The following is a 24124-nucleotide window of genomic DNA, read 5'->3' on the forward strand; positions in this document are numbered from 1 at the left end:
TATATATATATATATATACTTCTTATAAGTTTATGAGTTAATGATCTTAATGCAAATCGTAATATAATTATTTATTTTAAGAATCCATGATGTGATCCGGAGGTGAACTATAAATCTGAAGCTCCCCATCATTGGTCAATTCTGTATTTTGATTTGAACATTCAATTCCAAGCTCTTTTAAGTGCTGCAATTCGATGTTAGAAATGCCATGTGTGTCTCTTGGAACCCAAACTATGTTATTTTTATGCTGAAAACATTCATGGTGGAAAGTATCATTGAACAAGTCCTCATTGGGTTGTTTTGCCTCTATTTGATCTTCATGTTCTACTTTAGTGGTTTGGTTTTCCTTAGTATTAGACGATTCATCCTTATCTTTAGGTTCTTTAGGTTCATATAAAGTCAATGGAAAATTTTTAGATAGTAGTCTATTGAACATTTTATTCATTTGAACTTGACCTGCAGCAGTGAGTATCAACAAAACAAATGTAACAAAAGCATGACTAAGGCAGTTTGCTGAGTTTGTTTCATCTCTTGATAATGCAAAAATACCAATAAGACAAATCTCCATGAAGTAAATACCTGAATAAAGTTGAAATATTGCCTTTGGATAAAATATACCATGATTCTCAGATGGGTTATCATGGGAATATTGATATCTAGCAGAATATTTGAAAGATATAATCACCAAACCAAACGAAACACAACAAAATATAAGAATCAATGGTGATAAAATGGAATAAATTAATCCAATTGATCCCAAAACTGCGAATGTTGGATAAACTGATCCCCAATGGTAAACTGGGACTGATGCTAATCTTTTAAATTTTCTTCTTGGTGTTGAATCAACTAATGGATAGACAAATAAGTTTTTGAATAACTGAACACTTTGTAAAAGATTATTACCAAAATACGAGAACCCTCTGATCATCAAATATGAGAAAAAGAAATTTGAACACTTTGGTAAGTTTCTTGCTAAGATATTTGGAATTGAAACTGGATTGTTAACAAGTCCTTCAACTATAACTGTCAAACCTGAGGAAATTGTCACCACCATGAATATATGAATAAATGAGAAAATGAACATCCAGTTTTGAACATCAACTTCCACTTGAGCACCTGTCTTTTTACACTTAATATAACCGAGGTATCTAAATATATATGGTACCAGTTCTGAAAGGCAGACTAAAAGTATAACTGAAAGGAAATTGGAAATGACATCAGTTATATAGTCTGGTAAATAGTTCAACCAAGATAAAAATGGTATCAAGACTGTCAAATAAGGAAGCTGGGAAACTAACCCAATGAAAGCAACAGGAATAACCCATCCTAAGATTATAATCACACCAAAAGTATTACCAAGTAAAACTCTAATAAAGACCTGCATATTGCTTTGAACAGACAAGTTTTCCCAAATCAAATCTTTAGGGTTAACAAAGATTAAAGTACCATCAAGTTCATTCATCTTATCAGAGATTTGAATTTGATTCAATAAATGAGGTTGGAAACTATCTTCAAATTGTATAAATACTTTATTGTACTTTTGGTCATTCAAAGGACCTCTTTCTCTTGCAATCAATAAAGACCTTTTACTTTTAAGTTGGTTTCTATTATCAATATACAGATCAATTGTTTCTTGTAATTTCAGTCTTCTATTCAAAATATAACCTCTTGGTACAACATAATACATGAATGTGACTCTGAAATCAGCAACGCTTCTTAGACCAGCTAATCTTTTATTGTACTTATATTTGGAAAGATCTTCAATTAAATCATTTTCAATTTCAAAAAATTTGGAAGTTATGAGCTTGCTTTCTAAATTTTCAATAGAATCAAGGAGTTTAACATCATTTATATGGAAATCTTTTAAATCTTTATAGTCATAAACAAACCAAATATTTTTAATTTTACAACCTGATAACTTATTAAACACATCTGATAAGTCCCTTCTATTCAAAAGATTTGAAGGTACATTGTTGATTAATAAAGTATTTTCAGAGTTTCTTGAAAGTTCTGGTCTTCCTCCTGATTGTGCTTTTTTTGCTAAATATTGATTTTTGATTTTCAAGTAATTTCTCAACTCAGTTATAACCAATCCATGAAACCAAAGAATTGAGATGACAGTCATTGTTAAATGTATACTTAATCTCTTTGTGTACAATGGGGCAATATTTGACATTGAAATTCTATCCAATCCTAATGTCATTTTAGGGATTGTTCCATTTGCATACTTTATAAGATCATCTGGTTTATAATTTTCATAACCTGAATAATAATTAACAGGAATCAAAACAGGTAAGTTGAACACAGCCAAACCTGAAAAAAGAACTAAAAGGAAACACAAGTATCTGATGAAAAAATAAGCATCTAACCCAATATTTTTGTAATCATCTAATGGGTGAAACAAAGCAGCTTTAATCCAACTGAAAAATCCCTCCTCTAATGGGTATAACTTAACATCATCAGGGATATAATAACAATTTGGTTGATAAATGTTTTTAAATTTGCAACGAAGTAAACTGAAGATTGAAGTTTGAAAAGCACAATATAAAAATGAAATCATAACAGAAGTTATGAAAGTTCTAATAGTGATACCAGCAGAGTTTTGAGCAGAACCAGACCTTGGTGTATTGAGAAAGTCCAACATATGGAGGAACCCTTGATCTGTTCCATTATGATTGGGATCAAAATATGAGGTATAAGTTTGATAATCTAGCAATGCCATTGTCTAAAGCTAGAAATACACTTCTCTAATTAGCCAAACTATAAATTGAATGTCCAAAATAATAAGTAAAATACATCTAATTGAATGGCCCTTAAGTACCAAATCAAAATTTGGAATCCATACAATTTAATTTTGTTTATGTGCTTTTGTGTTTTTGTGAAATTGTCATGGTGATACTTGATATATAAGTCAACACTCTAAGCAAAAGCACAATATTAGCAAGCACAATAAGTCAATAGGTCAGGTTCGTAACCATTGGTGATGCTCTTGAAATGGTTCTGTTCAAAATTTCAATATCTTTCTTCAATTTAGCTATATATCGAACTTGATATTGGCGCCAAACTTCTATTCAAATCAATTGATCATCCCATTCTCACCATTGAATATGTAGCCGCTAGATATATAGCATAATTTACTTAGAGCTGATTAGCGCTGTATTCAATAACCCCAAATCCATTAGTTTACTCAGAGCGGTAAGATAATTCCATCAACAATGCTTGAAGTTGAACCATTCAAACCCTTTTGAAAATCCATCAAATCTAGCCGTTAATCATTCTTTACCTAACGTTCTTTATTCAACATAATACACGGATAAATGCTCTTACAGTCTCAATCTACCCCCTGATTTCTCATCAACCACTTTATTCACTTGATCAAAATATCAAAATACTATGAATGCTGAATATTAGTCGTGACTGTCTCAGAATCAAAGGAGCTTTTACTGTTTTAATTTTCCTAGTAAAGTAGGTCAACCGTCCCATCATCCCATGCCCAGTGGGCCAGTTGTGTCGCATCCAATTTTCCAGGCTGAGCGTCCCTTTGAGAATGTGCCTGTGCTAGGCTGGAGATTTTTGTGCTCGGTGGAATTCACAAAGAGCACTCTAATGGCTCTAGAAGTGCTACAAACTTGATCAAAACACCGGAATAATCAGAGGTTCTTGAAGTATCGCTTCAGTTATATTGATCTCTATCTTTCAAAAGATTTTATCAATTAGTTCATCCACATTCCCTCTATTTCCAAGCTTAGTTCTGTAAGTACAGTTTATAAATTATAAGTGCGTAGTCGTAAACATGTGTCGCTTATCAGATCTTATTGTGACGCGCGTTTGTAAATTTCTATAAATATACAAATTATGGTACATCTTCGTTTTTGTGTACATCATTCTAGGACACGAACTTACCGATTATGGGTGATATATTTAAGTATGTGCAGGAGATTCTGGGAATGGGTATGTATGATATTTGAAGACCACAAAACCATTTAAAGGGCACAATTTCCAGAATTATTTATACCAAAGGGATTTCTCTTTTGAAAATCATTCAAGAATTTATTATACATAGCCATAGAGAAGCTGTTCTGAAAGGTTCATAGTTCATACCAAATCAATATATTCAATTTATTTACACTTATAGATACAATGGTCCAACTCAGCTCATCGTGGTTTCTTACTGCTCTGGTTTTACCAGCTTTTGTGCAAGCTCAATCATTCTCAGAATGTAATCCATTGAAGACTTCATCATGTTCCCCAAATAAAGCTTTGGCTACTTCATTTTCAACTGATTTCAAAGAAGAATCAAGCTGGTTCCATGCTGCTACTGTTAAAGAACAAGTACATTACACAGATGAAGGTTTGAAATTGACTTTGGCCAAAAGATTTGATAATCCATCCGTTAAATCCAATTTTTACATTATGTATGGTAAGCTGGAGGTTATTTTGAAAGCTTCACCAGGTACAGGTATTGTTTCTTCATTTTATTTACAAAGTGATGACTTGGATGAAATTGATCTTGAATGGACTGGTACAGATGATACTCAAGTTCAAACAAATTTCTTTTCAAAAGGTAATACAACAACTTATGATAGAGGTAAATTCCATCAAGTTGATAGTCCACAAAGTCAATACCACAACTATACAATTGATTGGAGCTTAGATGAATTAGTTTGGTATGTTGATGGTCAAGTTATTAGAACTCTTAAAAATGATACTACTGATGGCTACCCACAAAGTCCTATGTATGTCGTCTTGGGTATTTGGGCTGGTGGTGATCCAGATAATGCACCAGGTACAATTCAATGGTCAGGTGGTGAAACTGATTACACAAAAGTTCCATTCAATATGTACGTCGAAAGAGTTGTTGTCACTGATTACTCCAGTGGTTCAGAATATAGTTATACTGATAACTCTGGTGATTGGACTTCTATTGAAGCAAAAGATGGTTCAGTTAATGGTAGACATGACGATGCTGAAAAAGAATTTGAAACTTTAGTTGCTGGTGGTACCATTTCATCTGATCAATCTTCTTCTGAATCTTCATCTTCTTCTGACTCTTCTTCTAGCTCTTCAGATGATGATGAGTCCTCTTCAAGTTACCATGATGGTTTATCAAGCTCAAGATCAAGAGTTGAAAGTGTCACATCATCACATTTATATACAAGATCAGAATCATCAAGTAACAATAGAAATGCTGTATCAACTACATCTGATGCTGCTACCTCCACTGAAGACTCTTCCTCTGGTAACTCAACTACTGGTAAATCTGGTTCTGCTGTTGGTTCAGGCTCAAATTCCACAAATGGTTCATCTTCAACACATTCAGTAGTTGAATCAAATGGTGCTGGTGTTTCAGTCAACTACCCACAACCAATTGGTAAAAGTGGTATCAAAGCTTTTATTTTGAGTACATTTATAGCTCTTGGTATCATGTTATTCATGTGATTTTGAACATTTAGACAGAAAGGGGAGGTCAATAAAAATATCCTACCCACATTAATGACACTTTATTTCTCACGCATAAGCCTATTCATGGCTCCATAATTATATGTTACGTTTGTTTAAGATACCTGCTAGTTTTATATTAATTCATTATAAAGTTTTTGCTCTCTATTTATTATCAAATTGTAGTAAAGTAGTCTTAAAATGTTTATAATGCGTATAGGTTTTAGTTATTTTCGGTAATCGCACTTTATGGAGTCAATTTTTCATGACGTCGAAATCAAAAAAAAATCAAAATCTTATAATAATGTACATACAAAAACAAAATTGTACTTGAGTATTTTCAAAATCAATATTATATTTATACAATGGCTTTTGGTGGATTATTCGGTGGCTCAACTGGTTCAAATCCAGCTGTTTCCTCAACAACTGTTGCTCCAAACTCACAAGTTAAAGAACAATTAAAAGCACAAATTGGTCAAGAATTAGCTATTGCTAATGCAACTGAATTAGTTAATAAAATCACAGAAAACTGTTTTGAACAATGTCAAAGAGAACCATTCGCAACTGGTGAAGAAGTAAGCTATCACAAAGTCCCATAATTGTAATAATTTTTCATGTTTTGGACCTTACTAACATTTTTATTAGAATTGTACTGATAGATGTCTTGAAAAATATATGAGATCATGGAATGCAATTTCTAAAACTTACATTTCTAGAATTCAACAAGCTAGTAAATAAATTTAATCATATACAAATCATTACAGGTTAAGATGGAGAAAGTTATCAAATCTTTCAAAAGGGGTGGAAGGATGTATATTATTATTGATGTTTTCTTTGAATGCGAACATGAGTGTATATAAAATGTGTTTTTTTCAGCATTAAAGGCATTAAAGAATATTGATGAGTGTATATAATAAAACAATATTCAAATTATCAATTTTTTTGGTGTAGTCTCTGGTGGATTATTGTTCATTTGTTCCTTCTTGATGGTGGGATGTACTTCTTCGGTTTTGTTGGTTCTTCCTGATCTTTGGTCTCTGTTGTTTCGAGGCATATTGTTTCTTTCCTCCTATTGACATTTGAAACACTATTGACTCCATTTCCTTTACTATTCAATCCAAGTTTTCTTAGTGATGATTCCACATCATCAATACTCTTATCTTCTTTTTTCTGTGGTTTTGATGAATTTGCCTTCAGAATGTTATTGATTGCGTTGAACTGTCTATTAGGTCTCGACCCTGGATTTCGTATTACTTCTTCATTTTTGGTTTTTTCTTCTGTTTTCTCTTCTTCCCTTTGTCTTCTTCTTTCTCTAACATCATATCTCTTGACTTCTTCCTTTGGTGTGAATCCAGGTCTAACTTTTAATGTTTTCCTCACAGATCCATCAGCACGTACTGTACCACCTATGATTCCATCGCCATTCGAATCAACTCCTGATACTTGTGTGGATTTGGTGCTTTCACTGGACATAATTGTGTGGTTGTTGTGTTATGTTCCAGGTATGGTTAATTTGACTAACCTTCTCGTTGTTTATTAGTGACTGACGATTAGAATTGTTAAAAATGGGCAAGATATTGTGAAATTGAGGTCAATTTTATTTGGTGATGAGATATTCAAAGTGCTGGTAAAAGTTGTATTTTGTTACCAATAATTCAAATTTAATTTAATATGCGTATGTTGTCGTAAAGAAATTTTGAGTAAATCAAGTTTTTCCGTTTCCTGACTAGTTCTGGCCTTTAAAGGCCTCATTTTTTTTTGACCTTCGTGAAGATTTCTGGAAACTGAGTTTTAATTTTTGATTTGATTGGGACAGCGCTAATCAAGTTTTGATCTGATTCTTAAAAGGATACTTAGAAAAGCAAAACAAAGATGGCAAGCAAGGCTAAGGTGCTCATTGTTGGTGGTGGTATTGCTGGTATCAAAGCTGCTCTTGAGTTGAAGGCTAATGGTGTGGAGTTCTTAATACTGGAGGCAAAAGATCGCTTAGGTGGTAGACTTAAGACCGTTCAAGGTAAAAATACAAAATACGATCTAGGTGCAAGTTGGTTTCATGAGACATTAAACAATCCACTATTTGACGAAGAGCTACATTTACCAAGATCAGAAAGAATCAATTTCCATTTTGATGATATGCCTATTAAAATATTTGATAAAAATGGTGAAGTTCCTCCAACATCAAGATTAGAAGCAATTGGAGAAGAAATCACAAAATATATCGAATTGAAATGTCAAGAGGACTTAGAAGGTGACAAATCAGTTTATGAATCAATTATAGATTATTTTAGGCTTAAGAAAGAATTATTAACTGATGACCAAATTGTACATGCCTTGGGGTATCAAAGATGTTTAGAATTATGGCATGGTGTTGCAAGTAATAAATTAAGTTCCAAATATTGTGATGTTGAAAATGCAGGTCGTAATGCATTAGCCTTAAATTATGACCATCTTTTGAAAAGACATACTGATCAATTATTAGCAAATGATTATATTTTGAATAAACCAGTGAAATCAATTAAAAGAACAGATAACAAAACAAAAGTTCAAGTAATTAGTACGGATAGTGAAGAATTTGTTGCTGATTATGTCATTGTTGCAGTTCCACAGTCAATTATCGCATTAGATCCTAAAGAGAAGGGTGGTATAACTTTTGAACCTGAATTACCAAAAACTTTAACTGATGCACTAGAAAAAAGTCATTTCGGATCCTTGGGTAAAGTAGTAATTGAATTTGAAGAATGCTTTTGGGGTAAGGATGCAGAAAGATTTGTATGTTTATCAGAAGCACCAAAAGATTTCGTCAAATCTCTTGAAGATAAATCTATAATCCCAAAGTTCCCTGGAAAAGACATACCCAAAACTTGGGAATATCCAATATTATTCTTGAATTATGCAACTTCATTAGCTAAACCATCATTAGTTGCTTTTACACAATCACCATTGACTGAATACCTTGAATCTAATCCAGATAAAGCTTGGGGTTATTTGAAACCGTTAATTCAGAGAATCTCTGACAAGACTGATATACCAAATCCAATCAACCAAATTGTTACAGAATGGACAATTGATCCATATCAACGAGGTGCATATACAGCGTGCTTCCCAGGTGATGACCCAATAAGTGCAATGATTGCATTTGAACAAGGGTTTGGTAATGTAAGATTTGCAGGTGAGCATACCATTCTGGAAGGTTGTGGTTGTGTACATGGTGCTTGGAATAGTGGTAAAAGAGAGGCAAATTACATCATCAACTGTTTAAACAGTTAAAGTTGTTTATTAAATGTATATAATATATATAACTAGGGAGTTATTGAATTAACCCCATAATGCATTCCATTTAACAGGTTTCCTCACTGCGTTTGAGAAACCTTCATGATATTTAACCCAAATTTTAACTTCTGTTTTTGGTTTCTTATTTTTAGCTTCAGCTTCTGCGATTTGTTCATATTGATTTCTTAGTGCATTAAAATCCTTACTTGTTTGTGAAACTCCATCACTTGGACCTTCACCTTGATCAACTTTTGAGAATGCTCTTTTTTTAGCTTTCATGACATCTAATTCTTTCAACATTAATGGGAATAATTGAGTTCTTTTTTGGTTTTGCTTTTTGACTGTTAATGGATCAAATTTTGAAATTGTGTGGAATTGTGGATAAGTTGTGAAAATATCATTATATGAATCATCTTTAGCATCGGTAATTTGTAAACCAAATCCACTTAATGCATTAGCAGCTTGACGAAGTTTTAATTGATCATTCTCTTTGATGTTATTTATACTTTTCAATTCTGGTGTGATTATATGATCTAATAATGGTAATGCATCTGTTGATAAATAATGTGGCTTTAATAATGTTCTTAATTGAGCATTTAAATTACCATGAATTTGTCTTAATAAATTAAAATTTGATCTTCTACTTTCGAAATGTTCATAATCTGATTTAATTTTCAAATTTTCTCTATTACCTAAATCACCAAATAAATTATAAAATTGTAATGCAACTTGTGATGAATAATAACTTAAATCACCATATCCTTCATATGTTGTTTTACCCATAATATCTCCAAAGAATAACCAATCACTAATCAAGGCAGGTTTGGACATTTGAGAATCATTATATGTAACGTCGTGGTAGCTTTGGAAACAACCATTTATAATCTTATCATAGCTTGGATTGATATTTATAATTTCTGATAATTCCTTGAATTGTTCATTTTTCTTTTTATCCCTTCTTCTACGGAAAATTTCATTAACAATTGAAAACCATGAAACTTGGCTATCTTTCTTCCTTAAATCGTTTGAATTATTTAATCCACCACCAAATTGTAAAATGTTTAAGCAACTCCGTATATCATAATTTGCTAATAATACAATTTCTTGTAATTGTTGATTTGTAATGTTAATTTTTTCATGTTTACAAATATCTCTCAATCTATCACGTAATTCTCTTTCAGTTGGTGCTTTAAAATTAATAATTTCTGATTGTGCTCTTAATTTTTCTAATGATGGTGCATAAAGGTCATTACAAATTGCAATGATTGGTCTTAATAAAAATTTAGGTTGTTTTTTCTTTTTACCATTATCTTCTTTGAACTTACTACTTTCAGAATTTTGGTATTTATAAACAGCTCTAGAATCTTCATTTATCAAGTCTAAAAGCACTTTAACAAATCCAAATTCAGCAGCGCCATCAACTTCATCTGCAATTAAACAAACAGGTTTTCCTGAAAAAGTTTGAGAATTTAAAGAATTATTAATCTTATCTCTAACTCTTTGTCCAGATCTTTCATCACTTGCATTAACTTCCATAATTTCATAACCAGCTTGTTTGGCAATAACATGAGCCACTGTAGTTTTCCCCAATCCTGGAGGTCCATGGATCAATAATATTTTTTTACTTGGACGTCCAAATGGATCAGTAAACTTTGATTGTGGATTTGAATCTTCAGTTGTAATAGGTTTAAGATTTTGATCAAAAACAACTCTAGACCAATCTTTAATCCATTTGAGAATTCTTCTATTTGTAGCTTCATTACCCAATAAATCGAAAAATGATTTTGGTCTCCATTTTTCAGCCCATAATATATTATTTTGTGGTATATATGAATCTTGATTTCTTGAAGATGGAGCTTCTTTCAATCTTTTCACTTCAAGTCTACCATATAGTTCATTTATATTAAATCCATAATTTTCCTTTTCTTGTTTGAGAGCATCAATTGCAGATTCAGGATCTTCTTGTCTCGAAGGTTTTTTTTTCAAATTTACTATTTTACCATTGGGTAGTGTGATTACTTTAGCATTTGTATTTTTTTCTATTATCGATGAGCCCAAGCTTACTTGAGTACTTGGAGTAATATTTCTCGTGGTATCATTAGCCACTGATTCCTTACCAGACAGATCTGTGTCTTTTTGAGTATCATTTGGAGATTCACTCTTGTCTTTGTATATCTCATCTTTACCATCATTATTACCATTACCACCGGCTAAAAACTTGTTCTTGAAGTCCAATGACCCCAGTCCAAAATCAAGCACTGGTTTACTCATTGTATGAATCACCTAACAAAACAACTACCACCTCAGGTCAAACAACAGATAACTCTCCAGTGCTTTGTCTGTCTCTATACAATTTCCTGCTAAAAACACTTTGATGTACGCCAAAAATCACGACGCGAAACTTTCAAAACCATAACAAAAAAGATCGCGACTTCGCGAATATTCTGATAAAAGCACACTCACGTGATCCGGTTCGCGCAGTTTTTCTCTGACATTTGAATTTTGAAAAGTCGAAACTTTGGTATTTGAAAACGAAAACAAAGCAACAAAGAAATAAAGAAACACTCAGGAAATAAACAGAAAGTAACGAGATAAAAAATATGGTTGCTGTGAGTAATTAGCGTGATTTATATTTCCCAATTGTTAAGAATATTTTACTAACATTGATCCCAGGAACAAGAATTTTTGTACGTATCCCACCCACTGAGAACTTAAAATTAGGCTTAAATAGGAATGTGATGGCCATGATCCAAGAATATATAAACTAACCCATTAATAGAGCTTCTTTCCCACAAACAAGTGCCCCAGGTACACCAGAAGGATACCCAGGTAATGTCACCCCAGAACAAGAACAAAAAATCAAGACATTGAGAGAAAATTTACAAAAAAAAGAATTTGTTGTTCGTTTAGATGATGCCACCTTAGTATGTTGAAATTAGAATATTTTATATTTGTTTGTTTTCCAAATACTGACCACAATTTTAAGTTACGTTTCTTAAGAGCTCGTAAGTTTGATGTTGACTTAGCTCAAAAAATGTATGAAGAACATGAAAAATGGAGAAAAGAATTTGGTGTTGATACAATTTTTGAAGATTTCCATTATGAAGAAAAACCAATTGTTGCCAAATATTACCCACAATATTATCACAAGACCGATAAAGACGGTCGTCCAGTCTATATTGAAGAATTAGGTTCTGTCAACATTACTGAAATGTATAAAATTACCACTCAAGAACGTATGTTGAAAAATTTAGTTTGGGAATACGAATCATTTGTTAGATATAGATTACCAGCTTCTTCAAGACAAGCTGGTTACTTGGTGGAAACATCATGTACCATCTTAGATTTAAAAGGTATTTCAATTTCTGCTGCTGCTCAAGTTTTATCATACGTTAGAGAAGCTTCATTTATTGGTCAAAATCATTATCCAGAACGTATGGGTAAATTTTATTTGATCAATGCACCATTTGGATTCTCAACTGCCTTCCGTTTATTCAAACCATTCTTAGATCCTGTTACTGTTGCTAAAATTTTCATCTTAGGTTCATCATACCAAAAGGAATTATTAAAACAAATTCCTGCTGAAAACTTACCAGTTAAATTTGGTGGTAAATCAGAAGTTAGTGATGCTGAAGGTGGATTATTATTATCAGATGTTGGTCCATGGAGAGAAAAGGAATTCATTGGTCCAGAAGGTGAAGCTCCAAAAGCTTTTTCATTAACTTAGAATACCACAACCACAAGCCTTTAGAACATGATATTAATGATCCTTTTTTAACACGATATGTTTTCGTTCGTTCTGTTCGTCTTTTTTTATATACATTGATACTTTAGTTATGAGTTTCTTCCCATATTAAAACGGAAAAATCTGCCAAATTATACGTAGTTTTTAAACTTTTATTGTATACGTATACGGGTTTCATAATTGTCACAGCCACGTAAATTCCGATCGAAGATCTTTACTATGGGAATTGGAAATTTGATGGAAAATGTTCAAACTAAAAAGTCATGGAAACGTAGTATTGTTACTACGTTGGACAAGAGAATCAAGACCTATTGTCATTTAATTACACAAAAGAAGGATTCCAAGGGGCTTGTTAGAAAAATTACAAGATGAGCTACGGCCAGACTTTGGACTCAAGATCAATCAGAAGCGCCATCAAAGAATCTCAAGGAGAATTTAGAGAGCATATAGACTGGTCTATCTCTGGAGAAAAATATGAAACCAACACAATCAAAATCACTAATCATGGTGAACTACTAGTATTACAAACATCGGAAAAGCTAATAAGGAGTCTTCATTCGTGCTCTATACAGATTGTTGACAGTGTGCTAGTGGTGCAAAGCTATAATCTAAAAGCAAAATTGTATCTGAGACCAACAGATAGACCGACATTTATCAAATTATTTGCATCTTTACTATTTTGGCAAAGCCTCAGGCCAAGGGGTATAGTGAATAAGAGATTATCTTTACCTTATGAAACCTCTCAAGGAACATTATCAGAGAATTTATTGGTTTGCAGTTGTAAAATCTTTGGTCAAATACCCAAAAATAAAAATGTTGAAGTTTTAGAAGGTCCATCTGTACCTCTATTTCCTGATACTAATGAAGGTTGGTTCACAGCTATGGTGGTTTTGAAATCAAATGGTATCTTAGAGCTTCTAGGTGAATCTGATGGATCGTTGTTGTATTCTATTGATATTAAATTATTATCAAGATCAGAAATTAGAGAAATTCATACATCAATTTTTGAATCTTCAAATTATTTATTTGTTGGTGTTATTGGACCTTTAAGAAATGAAACCAAATTCATTAAAAATTCAACTCGTGATTTAATTCCATCAATTTCAAAGGAAAATTTAAAAGTTTCAAGAATTATTTTAGAATTCCCATATAGAATTGATGTTGAAGATTGGTTAGTTGCATTATCAGCTTTCGCTAAAAGAGAATATGTTGGTTTAGATAGCAGCAACTTACTTAGAGTACCAAGAAATGTTAGTATTGGTATATTAGAAGCTTCATTAAATGAACATTTGAGTGAAATTAGTGGTGAGTTTTCTAAAGTTTATGCAGAAATTCATGTGTGGAATACACCATGGGTAAGAACTTCAATTATTGAAAGTTCGAAAAATCCATTTTTCAGGGAAAACTTTGAGTTTGAAATACCATTCACCACAACTAAATTTCATGTTGTTTTGAAAAGGGCTCTTGGTACACGTTATTATTTGGATGATCAAATTTTGGGATATTCAACAATTGATATAGCAACTTTAAATGATGAAACTTTCAATCAGGAAACTAGAATTCCATTATATTTAAATAATATTCAAGTTGGACAATTCTGTGTTACTATAAATAATGAAAAAAATTATATCTTACCACCCGATAATTTTAATAATTTTGAACAAATGATGCTAAATTTAGATCCAAAAAAACTTTTAAGATATGTATTGAAGAAGCAAAGTGGATCAAATCTAGAGCCTATATCAATCACATTATTGGATATTTTCCAGTCATTACAAAAAGAGAATGAGTGGTTCAGTGCATTGATTGATGAAGAAGTTAATAAAACATCATTGGGTAAAACAACTATGAATGATACTTCTCAATTATACAATTCTTTATTTAGAGGTAATAGTATTTTGACAAAATCTTTAGAAATTTATAATTTAAGAGTTGGTCAAGAATATTTAGAGAAAGTTGTTGGTAAAGTTATAACTAAAATCATCTCAAATAATAGAAGTACAGAAATTGATCCAATGAGGGTTAATGAACCCGATGAATCACTAAAATCTGATATTTTGGAACATAATATGGAATTATTGCTACAATATAGTGAAGAAATTTGGACAAGAATATATAACACATCAAATGATTTACCCCAACAAATCAAACAACAACTCATACAACTCAGAAAAAAGATTGAAATGTATACAAATGATCTAGGGATAACATTAAATTGTATCACTGGGTTTTTATTTTTAAGATTTTTCTGTCCTGTGATACTAAATCCAAAGCTGTTCTTTTTAACAAAAGATCATCAAACTGGTGAAATTAAAAGAACATTGACACTTATATCCAAGATTTTGTTGACATTTTCCAATAGAGTCCTTTTTGGTGCTAAAGAACCCTTCATGATGGGGATGAACGACTTATTTATCAAAAAACATGAATCTGAGTTGATTGATTATCTAGATAAAGTCACTGGTAAAAAGTTAGATTTCACAGGAAAACATTTGAAATTAAGTTCATCAATTGAAAGAACTGATATTGTCTTGACTTCCAAGACTTTGTTGAAAGAACTACCAACTGTTCCGTATCTCATTGACAAATATTTAAGATTGGATCAATTAGTTGATAAACTCTCAACTGAATTTTTAGATCCTAAATTCATTGACGATTATGCCGAAAATGATCAAGAAGTTGAAGAAGATCCAGAATCATCACAAGCTGAATTATATAAAATTGGTTCATTAGAATTTGAAAAACTAGTCATCAAAAGTGATCAAGAACAATCAAAAGATTCACAGGATTTTGAATTTGGTTCCGAAGAATTCATCAAAAATTTATTACATACCAATGAAAGTGAGACCATTTTTAATTATATGAATTCAAATAGTTCACTAAAAGATTTAATCATTGAAGCTGATAGACTGAGTGCTAAAAAGTCCCGTCTTGCCGCAAAACTTTCATCATCAGAAACTGCATCAGATATTGATGGTTTAGATTCATTCATTGACGATTTATTATCAACAACCATAATTGATGACCAAAAATCAATTCATAAAACTGAAAGGGGAATCTCAGGTGCAAAATATTTATCGAGCAATTCATCATATAATGTATTAAGATTAAAATTCTTGAGTGAAGCTGATTCGGCACCTTCCATTGCACCTTCTGCTAGAAGATTTTCAAAGATGATCAGATCTGCCAGTATAAATACCATGAGTTCTTTTGGTACTATCACAAATGAAAATGGTGAATTTGTTAGATTGGACTCTCCAAAGAAATCTGGTTTTAGAAAATGGTTAAGAAAAGATAAATAACCAGATACATTTTTTTATGCTCCACGATACCCTTTCGTTCGTTTAATGTGTTTTTGTTTTTTTAAAAAATTTGTAAAAGTTTTTATTTTTGTTTTGTTTTCGTTTTGTTTTTGATAGATAGATCGTTTTGTTTACGGACAATTTTTTAATTTAATAATTATCATTTATATTAAACTAAACAACGTAACCCGCTCAACGACCATTTAAATTCAAACCTGATGGACCAAAACCTGAAGTAATACTTCTAATATCATCTTCAATATTTTGGTTATCATAACGAGATGAAGATCCACCAAGTTTTTCTAATCTTGAACTGAAACTTGAACCAATTTGTGGATTTGTTGCTGGATCATAGGTATTACCATTTGTGGCATTTTCGCTTTCATTTGCATCATTACCATTTGATTGATATTGATCATTAAAAGTTGGCCATTGTTTAGCAGAGAAAAATGGTGGGAATCCTGCATTAGATGTGAATCCAACAGATTCATTATCAGTTGCAAATGAAACTAAACTTGCAGTTTCAAAGTCATTAATTGTTGAACCAGCATTTGTAGTTGGAGCACCAAATTTATGATAAGCTTCACCACCAAAGTTTTGACGACCACGATTTGGTTTAAATCTATTATTTGGTCTATTCAATTGGACTGAAGATAATTGTAAAGAGTCTAATAACCCTTCGACAAGACAACCTTTTTCTCTGTAATGTAATAATAATTGATTCCACAATTGATTCTTAGACAAAGCTCTTGGATTACCTAAAATCACAACACCATATTTAGCTCTTGTTAAAGCAACATTCAAACGTCTTGGATCACTTAAGAACCCAATATTTTGTTGATCATTAGCTCTAACACAACTTAAAATGATGAAATCTTTTTCACGACCTTGGAAAGCATCAACTGAAGCAACTTCAACATCCATATATAAGTCTTTATCCATAGAACCATTCATTTGCATATATTGAACAACGTAAGCTCTTTGACCTTCATATGGAGTAATAACACCAATTTGTTCTGGTTGAACACCATCTCTAAATAATCTTGTAATGATACGTTCACAATTCATAGCTTCAATTCTATTCAAGAACGAAGTACCACTACCTGAAATTTCTTCTCTACCAAAATTTGCCCAAAACATCATTGGTGTATCCACAACTGGCCATGGGAAGGCGGAATTTGGTAATTGTCTTTGTTCTTTAGTAACACCGTTTTGTAAAGAACCATCATAAAACATATTACTTGAAAATTCTGAAAGACATGGATTCATACGATATTGAACTTCTAATCTAATTGGAACATGACCTAAAACAACTAATCTTTCGAAAAGTGATTGTTTTAAACCTGCATCACCAGCTTTCTTGTCCAAAATAACAGGACCTAATTGTTGATGATCACCAACCAAAATAACTTGTTTAGCACCATGAACTAATGGAATTAAACATTCAGGTTCAGAAGCTTGAGTACTTTCATCAATTAAAATTGTTCTAAAATTGACGTTTTCTAATCTTCTATCACCAGCACCAACACAAGTTGCACAAACAACATCTGCTTGTTTCAAAATTGATTTTTCCTTCTTTCTCAATAATGTGAAATAAGTCTTGGTATCTTCTGCACTTAATTCACCCAATTCATTTCTTAATCTCAACAATTTTTTTAATTGACCTTTTGCACTTTTTTGAATAATATTTGATAGAGATAAGTGTTGAACTGAACTTTCAACATCTTCTCTTGATTTGGCAGTTAATCTAATAACTTTTAAGCCTAATTGATCCAGTTTAGAAGCTAAATGATCAACAGCAACATTTGAAGGAGCACAAACCAAAATACGATCTTTATTCAAATTAGTCAAATGGTGAATGATTGTGGCTGAAGTAACAGTTTTACCAGTACCTGGTGGACCTTGAATTAAACTTAAAGGTTTTTGTAACACATTTTTAACAGCACTTGCTTGAGAAACATTTAATTCTGCAAATCCAGGAATTGAAAATTTTGAAGGTAATTTAATATCAAATTCAACTTCATTGACTTCATGACCTAATAATTTATGATAAATATAACCACTGACACTTAATTGATCGGTGGCAAACGATTTCATGGCATTTTGCATACGATCATATGATGTACCTTTCCAAACAAATTCTGCTGTGAAATCAGTTGTACATTGAGTAGGTGGTGGATTTTTATGATTAGTTGATAATTCTAATGTGAATTCTTCTTGGTGTGCACTTGGAATTCTAATAATGAAACCTTTAGCTTCCCAAGCTTCATGATTTATACCTGAATAACGTAAAATCATTTCATCACCAACTGCAACTTTCAATTCTGAACTTTCAAAAGTTGATAAAGTAAAAGAAGCTAAATGCTTGTTATTAAGAGCTAATGACCATTTAACAGAAATATGTTCTAAAGCTTGAGATTCTTTTAATTGTTTATCATAATCAGCCTCTAATTTAACTAAAGGACCAAAAGATCTTTGATATTCATAAGCATCAGTATATCTCATTAAAATTGGAACAATTTCATTTTCTTCTTCAGGTTTTTCAACATCTTGAATAGTAGCATCTTTATTTAATCTCCATTTAGCTTCTAATTTAGAAATTTGAGAATTAGTTATAATTCTTGCATTCAGTGTATCTTCTTCAGTTGGAATATTAGCAACCCAAGACAATAATTGACGATCTTCAATTAAGGAAGTCCATTCATTTGTATCCCATCTTGAATCCTTTTGTTGAGAACAAGGTAAACGACAAAGAATAACAATAACAGTTTCTGATTTTGCACTAACAAACCCTAAAACGAAAACATTTTTATTACCACAATTATAACATTCCAAAGTGGTATCGCCCAAATCAGAATCTGGATGTAGTGAGACAACGTTATGCTTTGACATAACTAAATGAGTTATAATATGAGAACTTGAAGTATTATTCTTGGAATTACAAAACCATTTGTTACAAGTATTACATTTAACAACACTTGAAGAATTATGAATACCACAATAAGCACAAGCATGTTCCGGTAAGTTTTCAACAAAACCAGCTTCATCATCATGATGGTGATGTCCATGATGATCATTATCGTCGTCATCGTCATCATATAGTCCTTCTAATTCTTCATCATCTAAATCAGAATCATATTTGTAGTCTGAATCATTATCATTATGGTCACCATTGACGGTATCATCATCATTTGGTACGACGTTTTGGGATCCAATATCTTGGGCACTAGCAGAGTTTTTCAAATCATCATCATTGTGATTTTCACTATTATTCTTTTGGTAATAGGAGAATAAAATATTTGGATCCATTATATTGACTAATTATCAGTAATTTATACGGACTTTTTCTTTCTGTATCTAATTTGAGAATTTTAAAGTAATTGGCGATTGAATTGAATTGACTTTTAGCTTCAAATCATTTGAGTTGTTGACCAATAACTTCACTAAACAGTGGAAAGAACCCCTTTTGATGAATTTTCAAATGCCTTCACCGTATAAAACCAGACAAAAGCCTTCATTTCCTAATACTAAAAGTTAAATTTTCGTTGAGTTTGAGAAAAAAAATAAAAAATAGCCGCTAATGTGGTGCTTATCAGATTTTGCTTTGTCAGGTGACCGGTCAGGTGATCATTTTACTCATTAAATTATAGAGATTAATAGAATTAACCATTGGAAATTGATTTAAACTAGGCTTACAATTCTTTCTATTTTAAAGTAAACTTGAAATTTATTAAAACTATGCAAAACATGAATATAATCCCATAAAAAAAATTTTGAATTGATGAACATTTTTGATGGACACTAGTAGCCATAAATTTGAAGTACCAAAAACAAACTAAAACCCTCCTATACTGATTGAAACCCTATAATATAAGCTCGATATAAATAATAATTAATAAACAAAAAATAATCAAATGTGCGCTGTATTGTATTGTATTGTGTGTAAACCTTTTAAAACTTGAAACGAATGATATTATCCCAATATTAAAAACCATGGGTATTAAATTACTATGGTGAAAGCTTAATGCCCTTTTTCTAATTCATTTTGACTTTCGAGTAAAATTTCCTTTATTGATGAAGTTTTTGATAAAATTGGTAATTGGTTTGAAGTTTGACTTGATAAAAATTGTTGTTTTGGTGATGTATTTATATTTGAACTTGTTATAGAATGATGAGAATCACTTCCTTGAAATGGATCTCTTAGTTGTTGTAAAGTAGAGATATTTTGCTTTGATCCATATGTTGAAGAATTTTGAATTGGTGAATTTGGTGAAATTAATCCAGTATCAGTTTCATCATTTAATAAATCAGCAAATGAATAAAAATTTAATTTTTTCTTATCTGAATAATCAACATTTGGATTAGTTGAAGTGGAATTTGAAATTGTTGAAATTGGACTTAATGGTGAACATGAACTTTGTCTTCTTGATATAGGTAAAGATCTTGACATTCTTCTATTACCCATTCCTGGATGTGAAGAATTATTTGGTGATTGATATATTGTTGAGTTCGAAATAGAATTCTTATGTTGATCTAATAAAGCAGAAGAAACATGATTACTATTAGATTGAATCACTTCAATATCTTCATAATTTGGATCACTCAATACTTCAGCTGTTGCATCTAGAACTTGGGGTATGAAAAATTCAGAATTCAAATGTGTTGGAATTGAAGATTGTGATGAATAACTTTGACTTCTTGCTAAAGGATTTGATGAATTTCTTCTACTTAAAGAGCAGTTTGACATTTGAATTTGATCTTGAACATTTCTTTCAAATATAAAAGATGATGACGTGGTTGACATTGAACTTGGTGATAACAAATGAGAATCAATAGATTGATGAGCTTGTTGTGAAGTTGTACCAGTAGTTCCTGATTTTATAATTATTGGTGAAACAATTTCATTAACTTGATCATCTTGTTCATCAATTAGACAATCACAACTTGCGTTTTCATCTTGTTTAACGTATGGATGATCATTAACGACTTTATTCTCACAATCAACATCATGACGTTTATTCTTCTTCTTTTGTGTTTTCAAATTGGATAATTTCTTCTTTAATTGATTATTAAAACTTTCATCTTTCTGTTCAATATTCTCAGCATCTCCATCAATTGTGGAATCTGATTCTTTTGAATGTTTTGTTTGTTCTGGTTGCAAATGATGATTGAAGTAATCAACATTGTCTATTACCAATATTAGTATACCAAATCATTCATAACCTCAACTCGGAATCAATATCAAAGTTATTTGTATGTTCCATTGTATACACAGCACGATTGCTTTGAATGTCCCTCACTTATGGTATACTCACCGTTATCTTGATTACCTTTCTGTAAAAAGTTCCATATTTGAGACATATTGTGGGTGGCTAAGTGTGTAATTGAGGGTTAAAAGACTAGTACCTCAACAACTTGACTAAACTAAGACGACTCTCTCTGTATTTTAGGTACAAACTTGTCGATATAAACAGCTTAAATCCAAATCAAAGCGCACAATTTCAGCTTCTTGTCTTCTGTTTTTAAGTTTCTCGTTTGTTTTATTTTTGTTGGAGTTCAGTTTTCAAAATGGAATGTTTTATTTTCTCATTGGGTGACTGGTTCGGGACACAGCGTAATAGACTTTGTGTTAAAAATGGGCAGCTTTTCAGATTGTTGAAAGGCCCATAACTCGTCAAGATGTGGGTTTTTGTAGGTTTTGACATAATATACGTGACTAAAGTGCATGAAATAGCCCATATACGTTTATAGAGGGATTGAATCAATATGTATCCGGTATGATTCGAAATTACGTTCAATTTTAATGTACAACAGGTATAACTGAAAGAAATATTTATAAAATGTAACTATATAACCTGAATAAAATAAACTATAATGACTAAAAAATGCGCCTGACCCGTTAAAAATTGATTAAAAAGTGTTAGTTGGATTGTGAAATTATAAATTGTTTCAAGATCCGATCATGAGTTTAAATAATAATCTCGTGATATTTGACCGTTGAAACCCGTATAACGAAAAATTAAAAAATAAATATAAAAATAAAATGCATATTGGATAGTAATATATCATGATCCATTAAGGAGTTTGAAATAGGTTTATCTAATTGGTTACTCTCCATCCTGAAACCCTTCTAGAATAATCCTCGTTGTCATTCAATGACAATACTTCATCTTGCTCATGGATATGACTAAAAGTTCTAGCATCTAACCTTTGATCAACATAAGTTGAATCTCCATGATTATCAATAATTGGTGTACCAAAATCTGAACTCATAATACTCAAATTCTTACGATGTCCATTACCAGAACCACCATTCAAACTGTCATTTCTATGAGCTAAACTGCCCTGTCTTGTAACATTTCCTGAATTGGTTTTTTCATTGAACACAGTATCATCTGTACTTGAAGAATCATCATCCAAGATATTTGTTCTTGTAACTATTGGATAAGTATATTTCCCATTTGGTTCAGCTCCACGTCTATAACCTTCAACACCAACAACATCTTCATCGTCGTAATCATCATCTTTTCTCTTTAGGAAACAACATTTCATCAATAGATAACTTAATAATACGAGGAAAATTGTACCAACAACACCAACTGCTGTGAAAACACCTGCAACCTTACCTTTATCATGGAAGAATGAATGATCATCATCTTCTTTCTCCTTATTATTTGGGTCTCTATTTGCACCAGTAGCATGAGGTAATGAAGCACTATCTGAGCTTACTGTTGTGATGTATTGAGTTGATTGACCTCCTGAAATTGTAGAAACACTATATATGATGGATGTCACGATTTGTGTTGGTGTAATACTAGAAGATGATGATGAAATGGTTGAACTTGATGAGCTTTGAGTTGTTGATGAGCTTGAAGTTGTTGATGTTGTTCTTGGGATTAATGAACTTGATGAATATGTACTTGATGAACTTGTACTTGAGGAAGAGCTTGTGCTTGATGAGCTTGTACTTGATGAGGAGCTTGAACTTGTTGATGAAGAGCTTGGACTCCATGTTGAGGAAGTAGATGATGAAGTGGAACTTGTACTCCAAACATATATAGATGAGGATGATGAAGTTGAAGAGCTACTTGGGCTCCATGTTGATGAGGATGTTGATGTTGTAGTTGGCCAAGTTGAACTTGAACTTGAACTTGTTGAGCTTGAACTTGATGATGTTGAAGTACTTGAAGTAGTTGAAGGTGGTGACCATGTACTTGATGATGTTGTTGAAGTAGATGTTGAACTTGTAGTTGGTGACCAAGTACTTGAGCTTGTAGTTGATGTTGATGTTGAAGATGAACTAGTTGAAGAAGAAGTGGTTGAGGTTGAGGTTGAACTTGATAATGTGGTTGTAGAGGAACTTTGTTGAGTAGAACTTGAACTAGCTCCAATTGTTCCCTTTGGTTCATTCAAATAAATATAACCATATAAATCATCACCACCACATTTTTCACTTGGGAAACCAGGACAGTTCATATTACATTGATTTGTACTCACAGTATCTGCAGGTAAATAATCTGAGCACCAACAATCTTGATAATGAACAATTGCTAATGCATATCCATTACATTTATCATGACAAAGACCATTAGATTGCCATATACTTGAATTTGCAACTTCTGAACCTGTATTTGAACCTGAACAATAAGTTAAACCCAACCCAAAGATAAGCCGTATTTGAAGAAAAATGCAAATGATGATAAACCTTATACATGAAACCATTTTTGAACTTTATGTTGATTTAATTGAAAGTTATGAATAATTGAAGCTCTTGAATAAAGTTGCAATTTCAATTGACCCTGAGTACTTTTTGTATTCTGTCCTTGATAACAATTATACCGGGTGTAATGGTATGAGTACTCAAACTTTAAATTATTGATACTTATTTGGGGAAACAAAGCGAAGCTGATCAGATTGGAAAGACAAAAAGATTGAACTGAAGTTGGAAATGATATATTGACAATAAGTTGTAGTATAATTGGATATTGAGGGTTTTTTTGCAAAAGTTGGTTATTCAACTGAATGTAATTTTATAATATTCTCTTTATTGAAAACGTTTTGGTCCCTCAATTTTTTTGTATAGGCAGCCACGGAAATAACAAAGATCACCAGCGAACAAATGAATCTTTTGTTGACGTATGTTGTTCCTGACTAGTTATGAAGACTTGATGATATAGTTTGTATAACGGTATTTGAAAGGATATTGGTTTGTATATATAAATTCACAAAAGAAGGATCTTTGGTTATTCTAAAATTGGATCTGAATGTGTGAATTTATGTATTTCAAAATTTTAATTTTACTTGGACAAACTCTCAAACTTTTAAAGTAATCTTGCTTTATAAAGGGAAACCTAAATAATCAGATCTT

At 31.8% G+C, this 24124-nt stretch overlaps 11 protein-coding genes across 11 annotated transcripts; 5 read left to right on the forward strand and 6 right to left on the reverse strand.

The window, feature by feature from the left end:
- Positions 1 to 76: 76 nt before the first annotated feature.
- SPO75 (Spo75p) lies at positions 77 to 2722 on the reverse strand (the record flags this gene model as incomplete). The annotated part of the gene is made up of 1 exon (XM_011278628.1): positions 77 to 2722. One exon carries the CDS (start codon positions 2720 to 2722, stop codon positions 77 to 79), a length of 2646 nt encoding a protein of 881 aa, XP_011276930.1.
- A 1418-nt stretch (positions 2723 to 4140) lies between these two features.
- CRH1 (transglycosylase) lies at positions 4141 to 5439 on the forward strand (the record flags this gene model as incomplete). Its single annotated transcript, XM_011278629.1, has 1 exon — positions 4141 to 5439. The coding sequence occupies one exon, from the start codon at positions 4141 to 4143 to the stop codon at positions 5437 to 5439; it is 1299 nt and encodes a 432-aa protein (XP_011276931.1).
- A 365-nt stretch (positions 5440 to 5804) lies between these two features.
- On the forward strand, positions 5805 to 6038 carry TIM13 (protein translocase subunit TIM13; the record flags this gene model as incomplete). The annotated part of the gene is made up of 1 exon (XM_011278630.1): positions 5805 to 6038. The coding sequence occupies one exon, from the start codon at positions 5805 to 5807 to the stop codon at positions 6036 to 6038; it is 234 nt and encodes a 77-aa protein (XP_011276932.1).
- Positions 6039 to 6408: 370 nt separating this feature from the next.
- Positions 6409 to 6912, reverse strand: BN7_756 (mago-binding domain-containing protein; the record flags this gene model as incomplete). Its single annotated transcript, XM_011278631.1, has 1 exon — positions 6409 to 6912. The coding sequence occupies one exon, from the start codon at positions 6910 to 6912 to the stop codon at positions 6409 to 6411; it is 504 nt and encodes a 167-aa protein (XP_011276933.1).
- Positions 6913 to 7311: 399 nt separating this feature from the next.
- FMS1 (polyamine oxidase) lies at positions 7312 to 8706 on the forward strand (the record flags this gene model as incomplete). The annotated part of the gene is made up of 1 exon (XM_011278632.1): positions 7312 to 8706. The coding sequence occupies one exon, from the start codon at positions 7312 to 7314 to the stop codon at positions 8704 to 8706; it is 1395 nt and encodes a 464-aa protein (XP_011276934.1).
- Positions 8707 to 8754: 48 nt separating this feature from the next.
- On the reverse strand, positions 8755 to 10980 carry CTF18 (Ctf18p; the record flags this gene model as incomplete). Its single annotated transcript, XM_011278633.1, has 1 exon — positions 8755 to 10980. The coding sequence occupies one exon, from the start codon at positions 10978 to 10980 to the stop codon at positions 8755 to 8757; it is 2226 nt and encodes a 741-aa protein (XP_011276935.1).
- A 763-nt stretch (positions 10981 to 11743) lies between these two features.
- Positions 11744 to 12436, forward strand: SEC14 (phosphatidylinositol/phosphatidylcholine transfer protein SEC14; the record flags this gene model as incomplete). The annotated part of the gene is made up of 1 exon (XM_011278634.1): positions 11744 to 12436. One exon carries the CDS (start codon positions 11744 to 11746, stop codon positions 12434 to 12436), a length of 693 nt encoding a protein of 230 aa, XP_011276936.1.
- A 386-nt stretch (positions 12437 to 12822) lies between these two features.
- On the forward strand, positions 12823 to 15756 carry BUD2 (GTPase-activating protein BUD2; the record flags this gene model as incomplete). The annotated part of the gene is made up of 1 exon (XM_011278635.1): positions 12823 to 15756. The coding sequence occupies one exon, from the start codon at positions 12823 to 12825 to the stop codon at positions 15754 to 15756; it is 2934 nt and encodes a 977-aa protein (XP_011276937.1).
- A 192-nt stretch (positions 15757 to 15948) lies between these two features.
- On the reverse strand, positions 15949 to 19065 carry NAM7 (ATP-dependent RNA helicase NAM7; the record flags this gene model as incomplete). Its single annotated transcript, XM_011278636.1, has 1 exon — positions 15949 to 19065. One exon carries the CDS (start codon positions 19063 to 19065, stop codon positions 15949 to 15951), a length of 3117 nt encoding a protein of 1038 aa, XP_011276938.1.
- A 712-nt stretch (positions 19066 to 19777) lies between these two features.
- Positions 19778 to 21117, reverse strand: BN7_762 (uncharacterized protein; the record flags this gene model as incomplete). The annotated part of the gene is made up of 2 exons (XM_011278637.1): positions 19778 to 20943; positions 21087 to 21117. The coding sequence occupies 2 exons, from the start codon at positions 21115 to 21117 to the stop codon at positions 19778 to 19780; spliced, it is 1197 nt and encodes a 398-aa protein (XP_011276939.1).
- Positions 21118 to 21855: 738 nt separating this feature from the next.
- On the reverse strand, positions 21856 to 23478 carry BN7_763 (WSC domain-containing protein; the record flags this gene model as incomplete). Its single annotated transcript, XM_011278638.1, has 1 exon — positions 21856 to 23478. One exon carries the CDS (start codon positions 23476 to 23478, stop codon positions 21856 to 21858), a length of 1623 nt encoding a protein of 540 aa, XP_011276940.1.
- Between the last annotated feature and the right edge of the window lie 646 nt (positions 23479 to 24124).

This window comes from Wickerhamomyces ciferrii, contig 00013 (assembly GCF_000313485.1).
Source record: "Wickerhamomyces ciferrii WGS project CAIF00000000 data, strain NRRL Y-1031 F-60-10, contig 00013, whole genome shotgun sequence".
NCBI lineage: Eukaryota > Fungi > Ascomycota > Saccharomycetes > Phaffomycetales > Wickerhamomycetaceae > Hansenula > Hansenula ciferrii.